The sequence below is a fragment of the Triturus cristatus genome, chromosome 1_1, assembly GCF_964204655.1.
Source record: "Triturus cristatus chromosome 1_1, aTriCri1.1, whole genome shotgun sequence".
NCBI classification, from domain to species: Eukaryota; Metazoa; Chordata; class Amphibia; order Caudata; family Salamandridae; genus Triturus; species Triturus cristatus.
Window position 1 is genome coordinate 85,785,871 of NC_140579.1, and position 17,491 is coordinate 85,803,361.

General features: G+C 48.7%; 1 protein-coding gene and 1 long non-coding RNA gene across 4 annotated transcripts in view; one reads left to right on the top strand and one right to left on the bottom strand.

The window, feature by feature from the left end:
- LOC146869538 (uncharacterized) overlaps positions 1-17,491 on the top strand; it is an 88,169-nt gene that overhangs the window by 46,176 nt on the left and 24,502 nt on the right. For all 3 annotated transcript variants that reach the window (XM_085604417.1, XM_085604479.1, XM_085604561.1), the window contains exons 3-4: positions 12,084-12,191; positions 16,635-16,706. In XM_085604417.1, coding sequence (XP_085460543.1) covers positions 12,084-12,191; positions 16,635-16,706 — 180 coding nt within the window. The remainder of the gene's footprint in view (positions 1-12,083; positions 12,192-16,634; positions 16,707-17,491) is intronic.
- LOC146869539 (uncharacterized) overlaps positions 1-17,491 on the bottom strand; it is a 159,043-nt gene that overhangs the window by 36,958 nt on the left and 104,594 nt on the right. The window lies entirely within an intron of this gene.

Sequence of the window (17,491 nt, forward strand, 5' to 3'; positions counted from 1 at the left end):
GCAGATCTGAGTACGAACTTGCAATTAAATACACGCTATGATGCTGTTTGCATGGAAGAAAACTTTGCAAAAAGGAGGTATGTGCCGAAAAGGAAGCGGGGAATTATTATTATTATGCAGAAACAGGACTACAGATATGTAACCTTTTCTTCACATACTCTGCATACCCCTGCATTTAGCGTTGGGTACGGATGTTTGCAACTTCTTTGAGAAGGTCGAGTCACAAGACCAGCAGTGACCATACCCATGGTCCACAATGCACCAGCACAGAGGCTCCTCCTCAGATTGTTTTCAGCTCAGCAGGCAAGGGAATCATGCGCAGGCCCCCTCCTCCCTCCCCTCCCCCTGCGGCTTTTTACTTTCAGCGCGAGGGTTCTTCTGGAAAGGTAGTGTTATGCCTTTTAAATGCGTGTTTTTAATTAATTTGCCAAAACTATGAAAACAGGCTTTCTGTATGTAGTCAACTATGCCCTCTGCCATAGTTAAACATCACTTTGATCTGCGCCTCTTCTCCTCACTTCCTCTCCCACGCTGCGCCTCGCTGTGACAATAGCTTCTTTCGTTGCCTTTACCTTTTCTGCTACGCACGCAGCGCGGCGCGGCTGCAATTACCATTCAATTCCATGTGCGCCTCAGAGACAGTTGCTCGCTCCGGTCTCTTAGCTAGAGAGCGCCCACTCGTAAAACAAGAGCACTCGCAAGCAGAAAACCGTATCCTGCTGTAGTTAACGCTCTATGTGGCAGCATGCACTTGCCTCTCGTCACGCCTCTACTTTCACTTTGATCTGCGCCTCACAGTGGCAGCTGCTTCAGATTTTGCCTTCACTTTCTCCCCCTGTGAATATGGTCTACAATATGTGCTCTTCCGTCTCCGTCCACAGCAACGCTGCCTCACTTTAATGCGCTGACACTTTCTCCACGGTGCATATCGCGTTTGGGTTCCTCCCGCGTTCAGCCACGCTGCCCTTCCAAAATTTCCTTTAATTTACTGCTTGTTACAGTTGCCGGGGGCACTTTTTCATAATTAGGATTACCTAATAAATCAGTCGCGTCAGAGAGTGAATCAAGTGGAGGTTAAAGCGCGCTCGCAGCCGCGGAGCTCCTGGTAACAGCCAGGGGCAGTGTGAGGGGGGCTCCTGCGGGCGGGGAGGCGTCATGTTGAGCTGGCCCCCTGCTCCTCAGCGCATTTCACCCCCCATTTCCCCCCAACTCACTCATCTCCACTAGTTTGCTGATCTGGCAAACTGCAGCTTGCTTTCCTCACCGTCGGGCATCTCAAAATCCACCAAATGTGTACTTTGAGAGCTGAAGCAGGGGGTTAATATATTCCTGAATTTCTGGTGATTTGAGAAGCATTTCACAAGTTATGCCGTTCAATCACCCATCGCTTGCATTTACCCAGACCTTAATTTTGTGAAAGTTTCACGAACTAGGGCAAAGGTGACCGCTGTACTCCGCAAACAGCATTTACTGCCCAACCCTTCTGTCTTTTACGTAAAGTACATTTTAAAAAACCGACCACAAAGCACTGATCTGTAGTTGCGGTCAGACCCTTGTACAGCTCCCGGACAATGAGCCTGTCTGGCTTGTCTCATACTAGTTGAGTAAGGAGGTATGGACTGGGGGGTACTGTACATAGCGCACTTTAGGCTCAGTAAGCCCGGTTTAAAATCCCCCAACTCTCTGTGTGATCCTCGTCAGGTTATTATGTTTGCCGACCGGCACCGACGTTCTAATAGTTGTGAAAACCCGGCAGTGCCTCTAGTCAAGGCGGGTCAGTCATTCACGCGTTCCAGTTGTTCGAATGCATTACACCTCCATGTCCCAAGTTTGGCGCTGCAAAGGCAACAGAACGGCCTTTCCTGTGAGGCACTAATCCCTCTAAATCAGTAATGTGCTGGCCTGTTATTGCACCACAGAAGGCAGTTTACATAACTCAGTCATTTCCAGCCCTGCATGCAGCCTGCACTTAGCAAGTTCACCCTCAATGCTGAACCACCTGCATATGCCAAATTAGTTGCTTTGTAATATTAGCAATATTTTCTCCTAAACTGCATTCTTGTGCGCGTGGTTTTACGCGTGGATTGCTTCTGATTGAAACCTTGAATGCTGCTCTGGTATATTTCTCTCCAACTCCCCCTTCCTCTCTCAAAGTTTACCAGTGCCTGCTGCACTTAACCTCGGGGAGCTGGGGAAAAGTGGCAGATGCAATGAGTGGCATTGAGCTCTCAAAAGTGGGCTCCAAGGGCACAAGCAGTGCAGGTAAATGCCCGGGGCATAAAAGGCCTGGCAAGCCTCATTTTACCATCTTCACCTATCGCCCACATATCTCTCAAAAAAGCAGCAGTATTCCTGTCCTTGCCGACAATTAACTTCACGAAGTTGGATACTTCAGAATAACAGGAACAAGAAGAGAAAAAAAAAAAATCAATGTCTGGTGTTGACTGCCAGCCTCGTCTTTGTCAATGCGTTTTTTGTAATGGATTTAGCAAACATTTTCTAGGCACTGCTGGACCCTTATTAACATATTTTAAAAAATGGCTGAAGGCAAAATGGAGTCTTAAAAAGCCCACATTGCTTGAGTGGTCCACAGCACCGAAGTGCAGATATGCTTCTAGTGGAAGAGCAGAACTACATCACCCAGGAGAAGATAGTCACTGGGTCAAGTGGGATGACCCACTGTCCCATGCTGTAGTTTGCGGAAGGTAAGATATGAATGACGAACCAATGGATGAAGAGGATTGGCTGAAAGTCCCAGTAAGTACAACCATTGAATATATCATTTTAGTAAACTAAAAATGCCTTGGAAAAGATGCCATCCCAAGAAAGTGATCCAGGTAAGCATCAAAAATGAAGAGTTTTTTTCAGGGTACATCTCTCCTTTTGGTCATATTGTGTGAAGTCCACAAACATAGTAACTTTAAGGGCATAAGATGTAAATTTGTGAACTCTGCACAACTTATCTAGGAGAAAATCTAGATCACACAGACTAATGGCAAAAAACTGTTATAATAGACAAACCAAAGCGCATGTCATCAACACACCCTACATTAATGGGATTCAATGCAGTCAAAATATAAGCTACGAAGTTCGTAGATATGAACCACCAAATTATCTGTGACTCCAACCTTGATGCTTTCACCTTTAATTAGGGAGCCCTAAAAGCTTGGATGAGCAGGTCTCAACCGGCTTAGCACTTACCATTCTAGCAAGTAACCAACTGATTAACAATTTATCCCCGGCAAAAGCATTGGCATAGCCAATAGGTCTCGTCTTTGGGACCTTATAAGTGTTTAGCCATGTAACACTTGATGTTGTTGCACCAAGGATATTGTGCTGCATAACTAAACACTTATAAGGTCCCAAAGGCGAGACCTATTGGCTATGCCAATGCTTGTTATTCCATGTTACAATCACACTCTGATACAGGTCAGTTATTTATTCCATGTTACAATTGCAATCTGGTACAGCTGTGTTCTTTATTTCATAATGAAATCCCAATCTGGTACAGGTATGTTCTTTATTCCATGATACAATCACAGTCTGGTAGATGTGTTTTTTTTTTATTCCATGTTACAATCAGACTCTGGTACAGGTCGGTTATTTATTCCATGTTAGTCACTCTCTGGTACAGGTCGGTTATTTATTCCATGTTACAATTGCAATCTGGTACAGCTGGGTTGTTTATTCTATGTTGAAATCACAATCTGGTACAGGTATGTTCTTTATTCCATGTTACAATCACAATCTAGTACAGGTATGTTCTTTATTCCATGTTACAATCACAATCTGGTACAGGTAGGTTCCTTGTTCCATGTTACAATCGCAATCTGGTACAGGTAGGTTCCTTGTTCCATGTTACAATCACAATCTGGCACATGTGGGTTCTTTATTCTAAGGTTACAATCCGACTCTGCTACAGGTAGGTTCTTTATTCCATATTACAATCCCAATCTGGTACAGGTAGGTTCTTTACTCCATATGATGTAGGTTCTTTATTCCATGTTACAGTCACACACTAGAAGTGAACTCTCACTCTTTTAGATGCTTTCCGGGGGTACTTTTATTGTATTTTAAATGATTTTTTGCACTAATTGTTTGATGATGTTAGATGCAGTGCAAACGCAAGGAGATAATGGTCAGAGCACTGAAACTTTTCAGACACTCTCCCCCAGTCACAGATCTGGGTTGAATCCATCATCGTTCTTTAGCTCACTTCGCCACCTCAGTTAAGACCCAGCTATATACAAATCAGTCTTGACCCTGAGCCTCATGGGAACAGTCCAGCCCGGACTGCCAAGCCAGGTCTTCCCTGAACTGGAAACAAGCATCCTGGGACCTGCTTCGGGGTAACACCCTTCATCAGCCAGACTGGCTTGAATCCGGTGGCAAAGTGAACAAGGGTCCCACGTCTGGGCATACCCTGCCAACATAGGGCGAAACAAAGCAAATGCAGGGAGATGATGGACGGAGCACATAAACTTTTCTGACACTCACCCCCCAGTCACAGAGCTGGGTTGAATCCATCATCGTTCTTTAACTCACTTCGCCACCTCAGTTTAGACCCAGCTATATACAAATCAGTCTTGACCGTGTGCCTCATGAGAACACTCCAGCCTGAACTGCCAAGCCAGGTCTTCCGTGAACCGGAAACAAGCATCCTGGGACCGGTTTCAGGGTAGCACCCCATATCAGCCAGGCTAGCTTGAATCCAGTGGCAAAATGAGCATGGGGTCCACGACTGGGCATACCCTGCCAACTTAGGGCGAACAACGCAAACACAAGGAGATGATGGACCGAGCGCTGAAACGTTTCAGACCCGTGCTCTCCATGCTACTGAAGTAAAGCTAGTACAGGTAGGTTCTTTACTCCATGTGACGTAGGTTCTTTATTCCATGTTACAGTCACACACTAGAAGTGAACTCTCACTCTTTTAGATGCTTTCCGGGGTACTTTTATTGTATTTTAAATGATTTTTTGCACTAATTGTTTGATGATGTTAGATGCAGTGCAAACGGAGATAATGGTCGGAGCGCTGAAACTTTTCAGACACTCTCCCCTAGTCACAGATCTGGGTTGAATCCATCGTTCTTTAGCTCACTTCGCCACCTAAGTTTAGACCCAGCTATATACAAATCAGTCTTGACCGTGTGCCTCATGGTAACGGTCCAGCCCGAACTGCCAAGCCAGGTCTTCCGTGAACCGGAAACAAGCATCCTGGGACCGGTTTCAGGGTAGCACCCCTCATCAGCCAGGCTAGCTTGAATCCAGTCGCAAAATGAGCATGGGGTCCACGTCTGGACATACCCTGCCAACTTAGGGCGAACAACGCAAATACAAGGTGATGATGGACGGAGCGCTGAAACTTTTCAGACCCGTGCTCTCCATGCTACTGGAGTAAAGCTAGCCTGGCTGATGAGGTGCGAAGCCCCGAAACCAGTCCCAAGATGCTTGTTTCCTTTCCAGGGAGGACCTGCTCTGGCAGTTCGGGCTAGACTGTTCCCATGGGGAACAGGGTCAAGACTGATTTGCATATGGCTGGCTTAAAACTGGAATGGCATGGGAGACAAACCATAGATGGATTTGGGCCCGGATCTCTGTACTGGGGTGAATGTTTGACATTGATCAGCATTCTGTCCAGACTTACCTGGGCATTGTTGCTTTGATTTAGTGCTCTAGGGTGTGTTGAAGATTGGGACTCCCTGGCCGTGTGCAGTGTCAGTTCGCCTCAATAGCACTTGAGTGGACGCCATCTTTATTGGCAGTCTAGCTTTTTTTTGTCACTTAGAACTCGGTCTCTATTTAATGAAGAACAATGCGCAGCGGACGCGCTCCTAAGGCAAGCCCACCTGCACCTGGCAGGGGAAAGGGGCTAGAAACCCTCATCCTTCGCAAGTGAATTGGACACATTATACTTCAAAGGAATTGAAGGTCCTTATGTTGATATCCAAGGAAGTGTGCTCTCATTCCCTGAACCCAATGTCACTGCCAAGTAAGTGCTCATATTGTAATTATTCATTTAAATGTACCCCCGCCATGATACTCCAGGAAGCCCATGGCGGAAGGAATTTACCAAACTTTGCAGCTTCCATTCAGTCCACACAGGAATGGTGAATGTTTCTAGTAAACAGTCAGTCTCTCCCTAAAAATAAGTTTGAAATATCACTCTACTGGGAGAACAAAGTCCAGATGCCCTCTTCTTAACGTGAACGTGGCTACGGCAGGACAGCTAGTCAGATATTGCATTAGCTCTTCCACCTGGCTACGCAATCACAAAAATGACCGATCTGGGAAGAAATGGGGTAGGCAAAGCTATTATTTTCAAAGAGCACTTTCAGTGTAAATCATATCCCATCACCATTACAGGCTGCCAAAGTCTTTTGTGTTTTCATGAAAACTTTCCCCCATATTCACCTTCTCAGGTATGCCTCTATACCACCCTCCAGGGCCTGCCCCTTCTCAGGTATACCTCTATACCACCCTCCAGGGCCTGCCCCTTCTCAGGTATGCCTCTATACCACCCTCCAGGGTCTGCCCCTTCTCAGGTATGCCTCTATACCACCCTCCAGGGCCTGCCCCTTCTCAGGTATGCCTCTATACCACCCTCCAGGGCCTGCCCCATCTCAAGTATGCCTCTATACCACCCTCCAGGGCCTGCCCCTTCTCGGGCATGCCTCTATACCACCCTCCAGGGCCTGCCCCTTCTCAGGCATGCCTCTATACCACCCTCCAGGGCCTGCCCCTTCTCAGGCATGCCTCTATACCACCCTCCAGGCCCTGCCCCTTCTCAGGCATGCCTCTATACCACCCTCCAGGGTCTGCCCCTTCTCAGGTATGCCTCTATACCACCCTCCTGGGCCTGCCCCTTCTCAGGTATGCCTCTATACCACCCTCCAGGGCCTGCCCCTTCTCAGGTATGCCTCTATACCACCCTCCAGGGCCTGCCCCTTCTCAGGTATGCCTCTATACCACCCTCCAGGGCCTGCCCCTTCTCAGGTATGCCTCTGTACCACCCTCCAGGGCCTGCCCCTTCTCAGGCATGCCTCTATACCACCCTCCAGGGCCTGCCCCTTCTCAGGCATGCCTCTATACCACCCTCCAGGCCCTGCCCCTTCTCAGGCATGCCTCTGTACCACCCTCCAGGGCCTGCCCCTTCTCAGGCATGCCTCTATACCACCCTCCAGGGCCTGCCCCTTCTCAGGCATGCCTCTATACCACCCTCCAGGGCCTGCCCCTTCTCAGGCATGCCTCTATACCACCCTCCAGGGCCTGCTCCTTCTCAGGTATGCCTCTATACCACCCTCCAGGGCCTGCCCCTTCTCAGGCATGCCTCTATACCACCCTCCAGGGCCTGCCCCTTCTCAGGTATGCCTCTATACCACCCTCCAGGGCCTGCTCCTTCTCAGGCATGCCTCTATACCACCCTCCAGGGCCTGCCCCTTCTCAGGCATGCCTCTATACCACCCTCCAGGGCCTGCTCCTTCTCAGGTATGCCTCTATACCACCCTCCAGGGCCTGCAGCCCAATTTGTACAGGAATGGCCTGGAACTGTAGCAGCTCATAGTCTTGCATCATCCACCTTCACAGTACTAGGGGACTTACATATTCACCTGAAGGATAATCTGTGCACGTCGGCTAACAATCTTATACAAGATCTTTTAGGACTACATTTCAAACAGTAGGTGATCCATCCTACGCACTCCAAGGGCCCTCTCCTGAATCCTATATTTTCTTTTTTTTTTTTTTTTTTTTTTTTTTTTGAAACCGTTTATTGCAATCTCAAATAGTTACAAGTATGGGCCTACAACCGTCCGGCCGGCCGCTAGAGTGGCAGAAGCATATGACATACATACAGAAAAATCTCTTAGCGGTGCAAAGTGGTAAATCAGGAGATATCAATAGCGCGGGCCACATAACTCCAAGCCCACAATACGGTTTCCTTTTGTCAAAACATAACAACACAAAAAACCACACCCGCAAGGCAACCCGCAATCCAAAGTGACGGCACGCGCTCCTTAAGTGGGGGATCCCAACCAACCGCCAAACTCGGAAGAGGGGAATGGGAACAGATCAGGGACTGGGGAACCACCTGCCCACGGCTGGGGGAGGGGGTCGGCTAGGGGGACGGAGCTGGTGAGGCAGCCGGTAGCAGTGGCGGCTCACAAATACCCCCGCGATAGGCGTTCCAGGGGCCCCAGATTTTCACCCACGCCCCAGGCTTACCCCTCGCCACATACACCACCTTTTCACGAAACATACACCAATCCATGTGTTCTTTCCAGGCCGACACCGTCGGGGGCCTCTGGGATCCCCACAATTGGGCATTATCACGCTTGGCTATCATACATCCCAGAGTCACCCACCGCGTCTGCGGAACCGAGTAGTCAGTTGGTTCCCACACATTCAGCAAGCATCTCCTCGCTTCAGGCAACAGCGCGACACGCGTGACCACTCGCAGGACCTCATGCACACCACGCCAGAATCGCTCCACCTTTGGGCATTCCCACAGAATATGCAAGAAAGTTGCCAAGGCACCACAGCCACGCTTACACAATCCATCCTCAGCAAAGCCCATACGTAGAAGCCTTGGCCCCGTCACGTAAACCCGGTGGAGGATCTTAAGCTGGACGAAGCGAAGGCGAGCCGGGATGGCCACCTCCTTCGGAGAGGCCACCGCGGAAATCCAGTCCTCGTCGTCCAATTCCAGCCCATCAGCAACCCAGGCCTCGCGGAGGCCAGTCATCAGGCCCGATCGGTCGTTAATCAGTTTTTTATATATAAGGGAGATCGTGCTGTCTGGGACATGGCCATCCAGCACTCTGTCCTCCAGGGGGGAAGACTCCGGTATGGATGCGACATCCGGAAAGACGGAGCCCAGCGCGTGGCGGACTTGCAAGTACCGAAAGTACTCGCTGCCTTGCAACTGAAACTCCGTCTGCAGCGTCTCGAAAGTTTTGAATCCCCCCCTTGTCCAGAGATCTCCCACTGTGCTGATGCCGATCGTGTCCCACTTCTCGAAGCCCTTCGAGGTCCACAGGGAGCCCAACCTCTCAGACGCATATAGCGGTGACGCCCGGGTCAAACGGTCCTTCCACCCCATAGCTGCGTTAGCCGCGTGCCATACACGCACCATGACACGCGTCGGTCCCGTCAGGCGGGAGTCGGGCGCGCCAGAGTAGAGCGCTCGATTGTAGTCGCCACCGGGCAGGAGCATCTTGTCCATTTCAAATGTCGGGTTCAAGGCGGGCCCGTAAAGGCCATGATTAATTGCAGCTAGCTGGGAGGCCCAGTAATACCGTTTAATATCCGGGAGGGCAACTCCCCCATCGTACCACGGGAGCGTCAATTTAGCCAAAGCAATACGCGGCCTCCCGTCCCAGAACAGGCGCCGCTGCAGGCTCTCCACCTCACGGAAATAGCGCGCCGGGACCAAGTCCATAGTGTTCTGCAGAGCGTACAGAAAGCGCGGCAACGACATCATCTTAAACAAGGCCGCTCGGCCAAGCGGCGAAAGCGGCAGACGCCGCCAACGCACAACGTCCTCCTTCAAGCGCTGGAGGGGGGGTAGCAAATTCCGCTCGTAGCGGGCCTCTGGGTCCAGAGTAATATATATACCCAGGTACCGAAACCCCTGGGAGGCAATCTGGATCGGACAGTCCCGTGGTAGGACCGGAGCCTCCCCGGAAAGCACATATACACAGGATTTCGCCCAGTTAATGACAAGGCCTGAGTTGCGACCGAATGAGCGCAAAACATCAACCAGGACGATCAGTGATTTACGCGGGGAGGCGAGATACAGAAGGATATCGTCGGCGTAGAGGGACACGCGGTCCTCATGCTCGGGGGTCCAGCGGAGACCACGGATGGAAGGATGCCACCGCAGCCACTCCGCCAGGGGTTCCAGGGCCAGTGCAAACAGGAGAGGCGACAGGGGGCACCCCTGTCGCGTGCCCCTTCCCAGTGCGAATGGGGCCGAGACTCGTCCGTTCACCACCACCTGCGCCAATGGGCCCGAGTACAACAACTTGACCCAGCTGATGAATCCCGGTCCGAAGCCAAACTTCGCCAGCATCGCCCAAATGTATGGCCATTCGAGCGTATCAAACGCCATGGTGGCGTCCAAGGACGCCAAGATGGCCGGTTCCCGCACAAACGGGACACGCGCGATCACCCCGTGCAAGCGTCGCAGATTAAGGGCCGTGTTGCGGTGGGGTATAAAGCCGGATTGGTCTTGGTGGACCAAATCGCCCACCACGCCGACCAGCCGGTTGGCTAGCACCTTGGCGAGGATTTTGGGCTCCGCGTTCAAGAGCGAGATAGGCCTATAGGATGTGACCCGCTCACGGGGTCTCCCCTCCTTGTGGATCACCACGATTGTGGCCAGACGCTGGTCCGGCGGAAGGGAACCCCGCGAGCGGGCCGCCAGGAACATCGCGCGCAGGTGGGGCGCCAGTACATCCGGTCGCAGCTTGTACAGCTCGATAGGGATACCATTGGGGCCCATGGCCTTGCCAGATGCGACCGAGCGGATAGCAAGGGCAATTTCGTCCGAGGTGGGAGGAGCGTCCAGCGAATCCCTGTCCTCCACCGAAAGGGAGGGCAGCGCGATGTCCCGAAGCAGGGCATGGGAAACTTCCTCCGAGCAGGGAGAAACCGGGGAGTACACCTCGCCTGAATCCTATATTTTCAAATCTTAAATCTATGCAGACATTCACTCTCTGATTATCTGTTGATACAATTCAACATCCTAAAAATGAAATCACCTAATGTTGATAAAGCGTTTGGAAGACCTTCAAGGCAGTAGTCTAAATTGGACATTTTAATCTGGCAAGCAACGTTGAGTAGGCCCACTCATAGGACGGATGAGGAAGTTGGTGCATCCTATCTTATTTTAAGGGATTGGATAGACTCTACGGTGGAAAGCCTGGACCCAATAAGTGCCGTTAGATCTTCCAGCACCAAAACAAGGGCCAGTTGGTTCTCGCCCGGGTTAAGGGATTTTAAGAAGGAATGTAAAAAACAAGAAAGGAAATGGAGGCACCATTATTATGATGAAAATAAAAAGTTGTATAAGATATCAATAAAAATGTACGGAAAATGAAGTGCCAAATTGAGTGACTTTGCAGACGAGATTAGCCAGGCAAAATACCCTGCCAAAGAAATGTATATGTATGTCAACACATTTTTGAACCCAGATGTTGCAGGAATAGGTGCCCCTCCTTCCAAGGTTTGCTGCAAACATCTGGTGAATTATTTTCTGGGTAAAATCAAGTTTGATTCTTTGGGAGAGACATCGGACTCCCCAAATATATCAAAAGCTGGCGATCTGGTACTGGTAGTTTCTATATTCCATATTACAATTATGATCTGGTACATATAAGTTGTTTATTCCATGTTACAATCGCATTCTGGTACATATAGGTTTGTTTCATGTTACAATCACAATTCGGTACAGGTAGGTTCTTTATTCCATGTTACAACCACACTCTGGTAACTTCTCTCGAGGCTCCATCCCCCCATCAACTGTCCAAAACCTGCCTATCTAGAATCTGCTTACCCAGGCTGACATTCCATGACATCATCACATTCTCTAGGCCACACTAACCCATCGTGCATCAGTTTACCTACCCCAAGAATGGAAGCATGCAAGACACCGTGCATCTCACAGTGTATCCTGAGGGAGGCATCTCTCACATTCTCTCTGCTCTGGGTTCAAGCCGTATCATTGATTCTTATGTTGGGGAGGATGTGTCTCACATTGTCTCTCTTGACGGGCGATGACATCTCCCACGCGGTCTCTCTTGAAGCACATGCCTATCTCTCACTCTTTCCCTCCTGAAGAGAAGTCCATCTTCCACATTGTGTTTTGTGAGGGGAATGAGTCCTTCTCTCACATTGTCTCCATTGGATGGGCGTGCACATCTTTCACTTTGTCTTTGAATTTCTGGACTAAGCCTGCCGTGCTGTGCTCAATATCCGCTCCACCAATGAACGTCTGTGGTGTGACTCAAACAGCAGATACTGCTCAATATTGTAAATTGCCCTTTGCAGACTTAATTATTTGTGATTTCTTTCTTTAACAGGCCCTCTCATTGTCAGTACTGTCTTTTCATTGACAACGAAAGAAACACAACTGCTCCATCCTATGGACAACGATGAGTCCGAGAGAAGAGACAGTGTCAGCGCCCCAAGTAAGCAAGCGGTGCTTTAGCCAGGATATGAGAGAGATGGCCTTGTCCATATGGGACACTTGTGCTCTTTAGACAAGGCACTGCTTACCGATCACAGCAGTGACCGCACACTCATGGAGGCACACCCAAGGTGTATGTCTTCATTAGACCAGGCACTGCTTACCGATCACAGCAGGGACCGCACACTCATGGAGGCACACACAAGGTGTATGTCTTCATTAGACAAGGCACTGCTTACCGATCACAGCAAGGACCACACACTCATGGAGGCCCACACAAGGTGTATTCTCACTAGAAAAGGCACTGCTTACCGATCACAGCAGTGACCACACTCATGGAGGCACACACAAGGTGTATCCTTACTAGACAAGGCACTGCTTACTGATCACAGCAGTGACCACCACACACTCATGGAGGCACTAATAAGGTGTATCCTCACTAAACAAGGCACTGCTTACCGATCACAGCAGTGACCACACACTCATGGAGGCACTAATAAGGTGTATCCTCACTAAACAAGGCACTGCTTACCAATCACAGCAGTGACCACACACTCATGGAGGCACACATAAGGTGTATCCTCACTAGACAAGGCACTGCTTACCGATCACAGCAGGGACCACACACTCATGGAGGCACACATAAGGTGCATGCCTTACTAGACCAGGCACTACTCACCCATCACAGCAGTGACCACACACTCATGGAGGCACACACAAAGTGTATCCTCACTAGACAAGGCACTGCTTACCGATCACAGCAGTGACCACACACTCATGGAGGAACACGTAAGGTGTATCCTCACTAGACAAGGCACTGCTTACCGATCACAGCAGTGACCACACACTCATGGAGGCACACATAAGGTGTATCCTCACTAGACAAGGTACTGCTTACCGATCACAGCAGTGACCACACACTCATGGAGGAACACGTAAGGTGTATCCTCACTAGACAAGGCACTGCTTACCGATCACAGCAGGGACCGCACACTCATGGAGGAACACATAAGGTGTATCCTCACTAGACAAGGCACTGCTTACCGATCACAGCAGTGACCACACACTCATGGAGGCACACATAAGGTGTATCCTCACTAGACAAGGTACTGCTTACCGATCACAGCAGTGACCACACACTCATGGAGGCACACACAAGGTGTATCCTCACTAGACAAGGCACTGCTTACCGATCACAGCAGTGACCACACACTCATGGAGGCACACATAAGGTGTATCCTCACTAGACAAGGTACTGCTTACCGATCACAGCAGTGACCACACACTCATGGAGGCACACATAAGGTGTATCCTCACTAGACAAAGCACTGCTTACCGATCACAGCAGTGACCACACACTCATGGAGGCGCACAGAAGGTGTATTCTCACTAGACAAAGCACTGCTTACCGATCACAGCAGTGACCACACACTCATGGAGGCACACATAAGGTGTATCCTCACTAGACAAAGCACTGCTTACCGATCACAGCAGTGACCACACACTCATGGAGGCGCACAGAAGGTGTATTCTCACTAGACAAGGCACTGCTTACCGATCACAGCAGGGACCACACACTCATGGAGGCGCACAGAAGGTGTATTCTCACTAGACAAGGCACTGCTTACCGATCACAGCAGTGACCACCACACACTCATGGAGGCACACACAAGGTGTATGTCTTCATTAGACAAGGCACTGCTTACCGATCACAGCAGTGACCACACACTCATGGAGGCACACATAAGGTGTATCCTCACTAGACAAGGCACTGCTTACCCATCACAGCAGTGACCACACACTCATGGAGGCGCACATAAGGTGTATCCTCACTAGACAAGGTACTGCTTACCGATCACAGCAGTGACCACACACTCATGGAGGCGCACATAAGGTGTATCCTCACTAGACAAGGTACTGCTTACCGATCACAGCAGGGACCACACACTCATGGAGGCACACATAAGGTGTATCCTCACTAGACAAGGCACTGCTTACCGATCACAGCAGGGACCACACACTCATGGAGGCACACATAAGGTGTATCTCCTCACTAGACAAGGCACTGCTTACCGTTCATAGCAATGACCACAAACTCATGGAGGCACACACAAGGTGTCTGTCTTCATTAGACAAGGCACTGCTTAACCATCCCAGCAGTGACCGCACACTCTCGAAGGCACACACAACGTTTATGTCTTTACCAGACAAGGCGTGCCTACCCATCACAGCAGTAACTACCCTCATGGAGAAACACATAAGGTGCATGCCTTACTAGACCAGGCACTGCTTACCGATCACAGCAGGGACCGCACACTCATGGAGGCACACACAAGATGTACGTTTCCACTAGACCGTGCACTTCTTATTGACTGCAGCATTGAATATACACTCACGGAGGGACAAACAAGGTGCATGTCCTTACTAGACAAGGCACTACTTACCAATCACAGCAGTGACCACACACTCATGGAGGCACACATGAGGTGTATCCTCACTAGACAAGGCACTGCTTACCGATCACAGCAGTGACCACACACTCATGGAGGCACACATAAGGTGTATCCTCACTAGACAAGGCACTGCTTATTGACTGCAGCATTGAACACACACTCACTAAGGCACAAAAGTGGTGTATGTCCTCACTAGACAAGGCACTGCTTACCGTTCATAGCAATGACCACAAACTCATGGAGGCACTCACAAGGTGTATGTCTTCATTAGACAAGGCACTGCTTAACCATCACAGCAGTGACCGCACACTCTCGAAGGCACACACAACGTTTATGTCTTTACCAGACAAGGCATGCTTACCCATCACAGCAGTGACCACACTCATTGAGGCACACATAAGGTGCATGCCTTACTAGACCAGGCACTACTCACCCATCACAGCAGTGACCACACACTCATGGAGGCACACACAAGGTGTACGTTTCCACTAGACAGTGCACTTCTTATTGACTGCAGCATTGAATATACACTCCTGGAGGGACACATAAACTGCATGTCCTTACTAGACAAGGCACTGCTTACCAATCACAGCAGGGACCGCACACTCATGTAGGCGCACATAAGGTGCTTGTCCTCCTTAGACAAGGTACTGCTTACCTTTCTCAGCAGTGACCACACACTCACAGAGGCACACATAAGGTATATGTCCTCACTAGACAAGGCACTGCTTACCGTTCATAGCACTGACCGCACACTCACGTAGGCGCACATAAGGTGCCTGTCCTCATTAGACAAGGCACTGCTTACCTTTCTCAGCAGTGACCACACACTCATGGAGGCACACATAAGCTGCATGTCCTTACTAGACAAGGCACTGCTTACCTTTCTCAGCAGTGACCGCACACTCACGGAGGCACACATATGGTATATGTCCACACTAGACAAGGCTATGATTACCAATCACAGCATTGAGCACACACTGAGAGGCACATACATAGAGGAGGAAATGTCCAACTGAGCAGCCCCTAGGAAACAGACGAAAGAAAAGATTGTCTTGGCAGAATTAAGAATATTGGAAATATTGAAATATCTCTTCCCTTCCGAACCCTTGTAATGGGAAATTACCCATTGTAGCCCGCTCTAATTGCAAGATTAGCAAAGAATGTAGAATAGTGTACATCACTGTGATGTTATACTGCCACAAACCTCTGACTTTCAGGAAGCCTTTGTCCTATTCACCTGTGCAGAAATTGTTGTGCCTCTGCAGGAAACTGGATTGTTAGACTATCGGGCCTCCGTTCTTGATATAAGGTGTGGCTGAACTCGAGCATGGGGAAAACAATCTTTTGCATAAACATAAAACAAGGTTTCTGTGAAGAATTCTATGCTTTCTTTTTGTAGTCTGAGAAAAGCAATTGCATTCCTCTAACAAAAGTTCATTTGGCATATGTAGTGTTGCACCAAAACAACATTAAAGTGAGTATATAAGCCCAAACCCATATCAAATTTAGTTCAGCAGAAAACAATTTAACAACTGAAATGTCTGGCGTAAATCTTTTGTAGAGATAAGCAAGATTGAAAAAAAGACGAGGGTGTTTTGTATTAAGTCTTAGTGGGTGTTAGTTTAAACACAACAATCAGCTTTGATTTGCAAAACTGCCTCTAGGAGACTTGGCATTAAATCAAAGTAATGCACCTCACAGAATAGGTGTTTAGAGAAGATCTATTCTCTGAACATCATGTCCTTTCTTTTAGTAGTTTCACCTACTTGCAGAAAAGTCCATGTTTACATAGTTAACACAAAATGCAATGGCAAGATCTTCTGAACTTGTAAAAGGTAATGGTCCTAACCTTTTAGAAAGAATATTATTGGTCTAAAATTGTGTGTTTGTAATAGATGAAACTCGGTTTGTATAAACCTGTAACTGTCAATAACTTGTTCTACCTAATTTTCTTTTCGTCATTCTGCTATTTTTTTTGAGGAAAAAAGAAGAGCCAGCTTCAACTTTTATTGATCATCTTGGTCAGGAAATTGAAGAAATCAGTGCAGACCCAGAGGCGGGTAAGTCCTAAATTGTTGCACTTCTTGTGTTGGACAATATGTGGTCAGTCCCAGTATTTCATTTGTTTGGGACTCTCCTCCTGGTAACCTTGCACTTTAACTCTGGGACACTACTACCTGGTGCCCAGTGTATGCACCCGAGGCCCTAAAAGATGTAAAAAACGTCTGAAAACTAGATTGGCACTTTTAACTGTTCTATAAGATCCCATTATATGGTGCAGAAATGCACATTAATAGCATGGAAAGTTACATGTCACCTCTGAACTACGGCACTTGTTGTGCCATCCGCTACAGTGGAAGTGAAAAGTAGCTTTAGTCCTGCCCTGTGTAGCTTGACTGCAGCTCACAGTGTAGGGCGAATAATATGTAAGAGTTGAACATGTGTGACATTAGAAATGCTATGTTCACCCAGTGACTGGGCCCAAACAAAATTGTCACTGATCAGACTATAACTAGTAAATAGGAAAAGTCAAGGTATAACAAACGTACATACTTTATAACTTTTGCCCTGTACCAGCCACAGACACATTTCAAGCACCTATTTTTTATTTATTAACAATAAAATCTAATGACTAAGTCAGAATCTTTATTAAATATATTGAAAATGTAATTTTAGTAAGCTGCCTCTGCTGAGCTGGGTACTTCCAATAAAAGGCCTCTTGAATTCTGTCGAGTCTCTGAAGTCACACAAGAGGTCCGCTAAATGGCCCTTGAAAGAGTGCAACTCTTTGTCCATGATAGAAGAGAAAGGAGATGCACTTCTTCTGTGCTCCTCTCAGGTCACA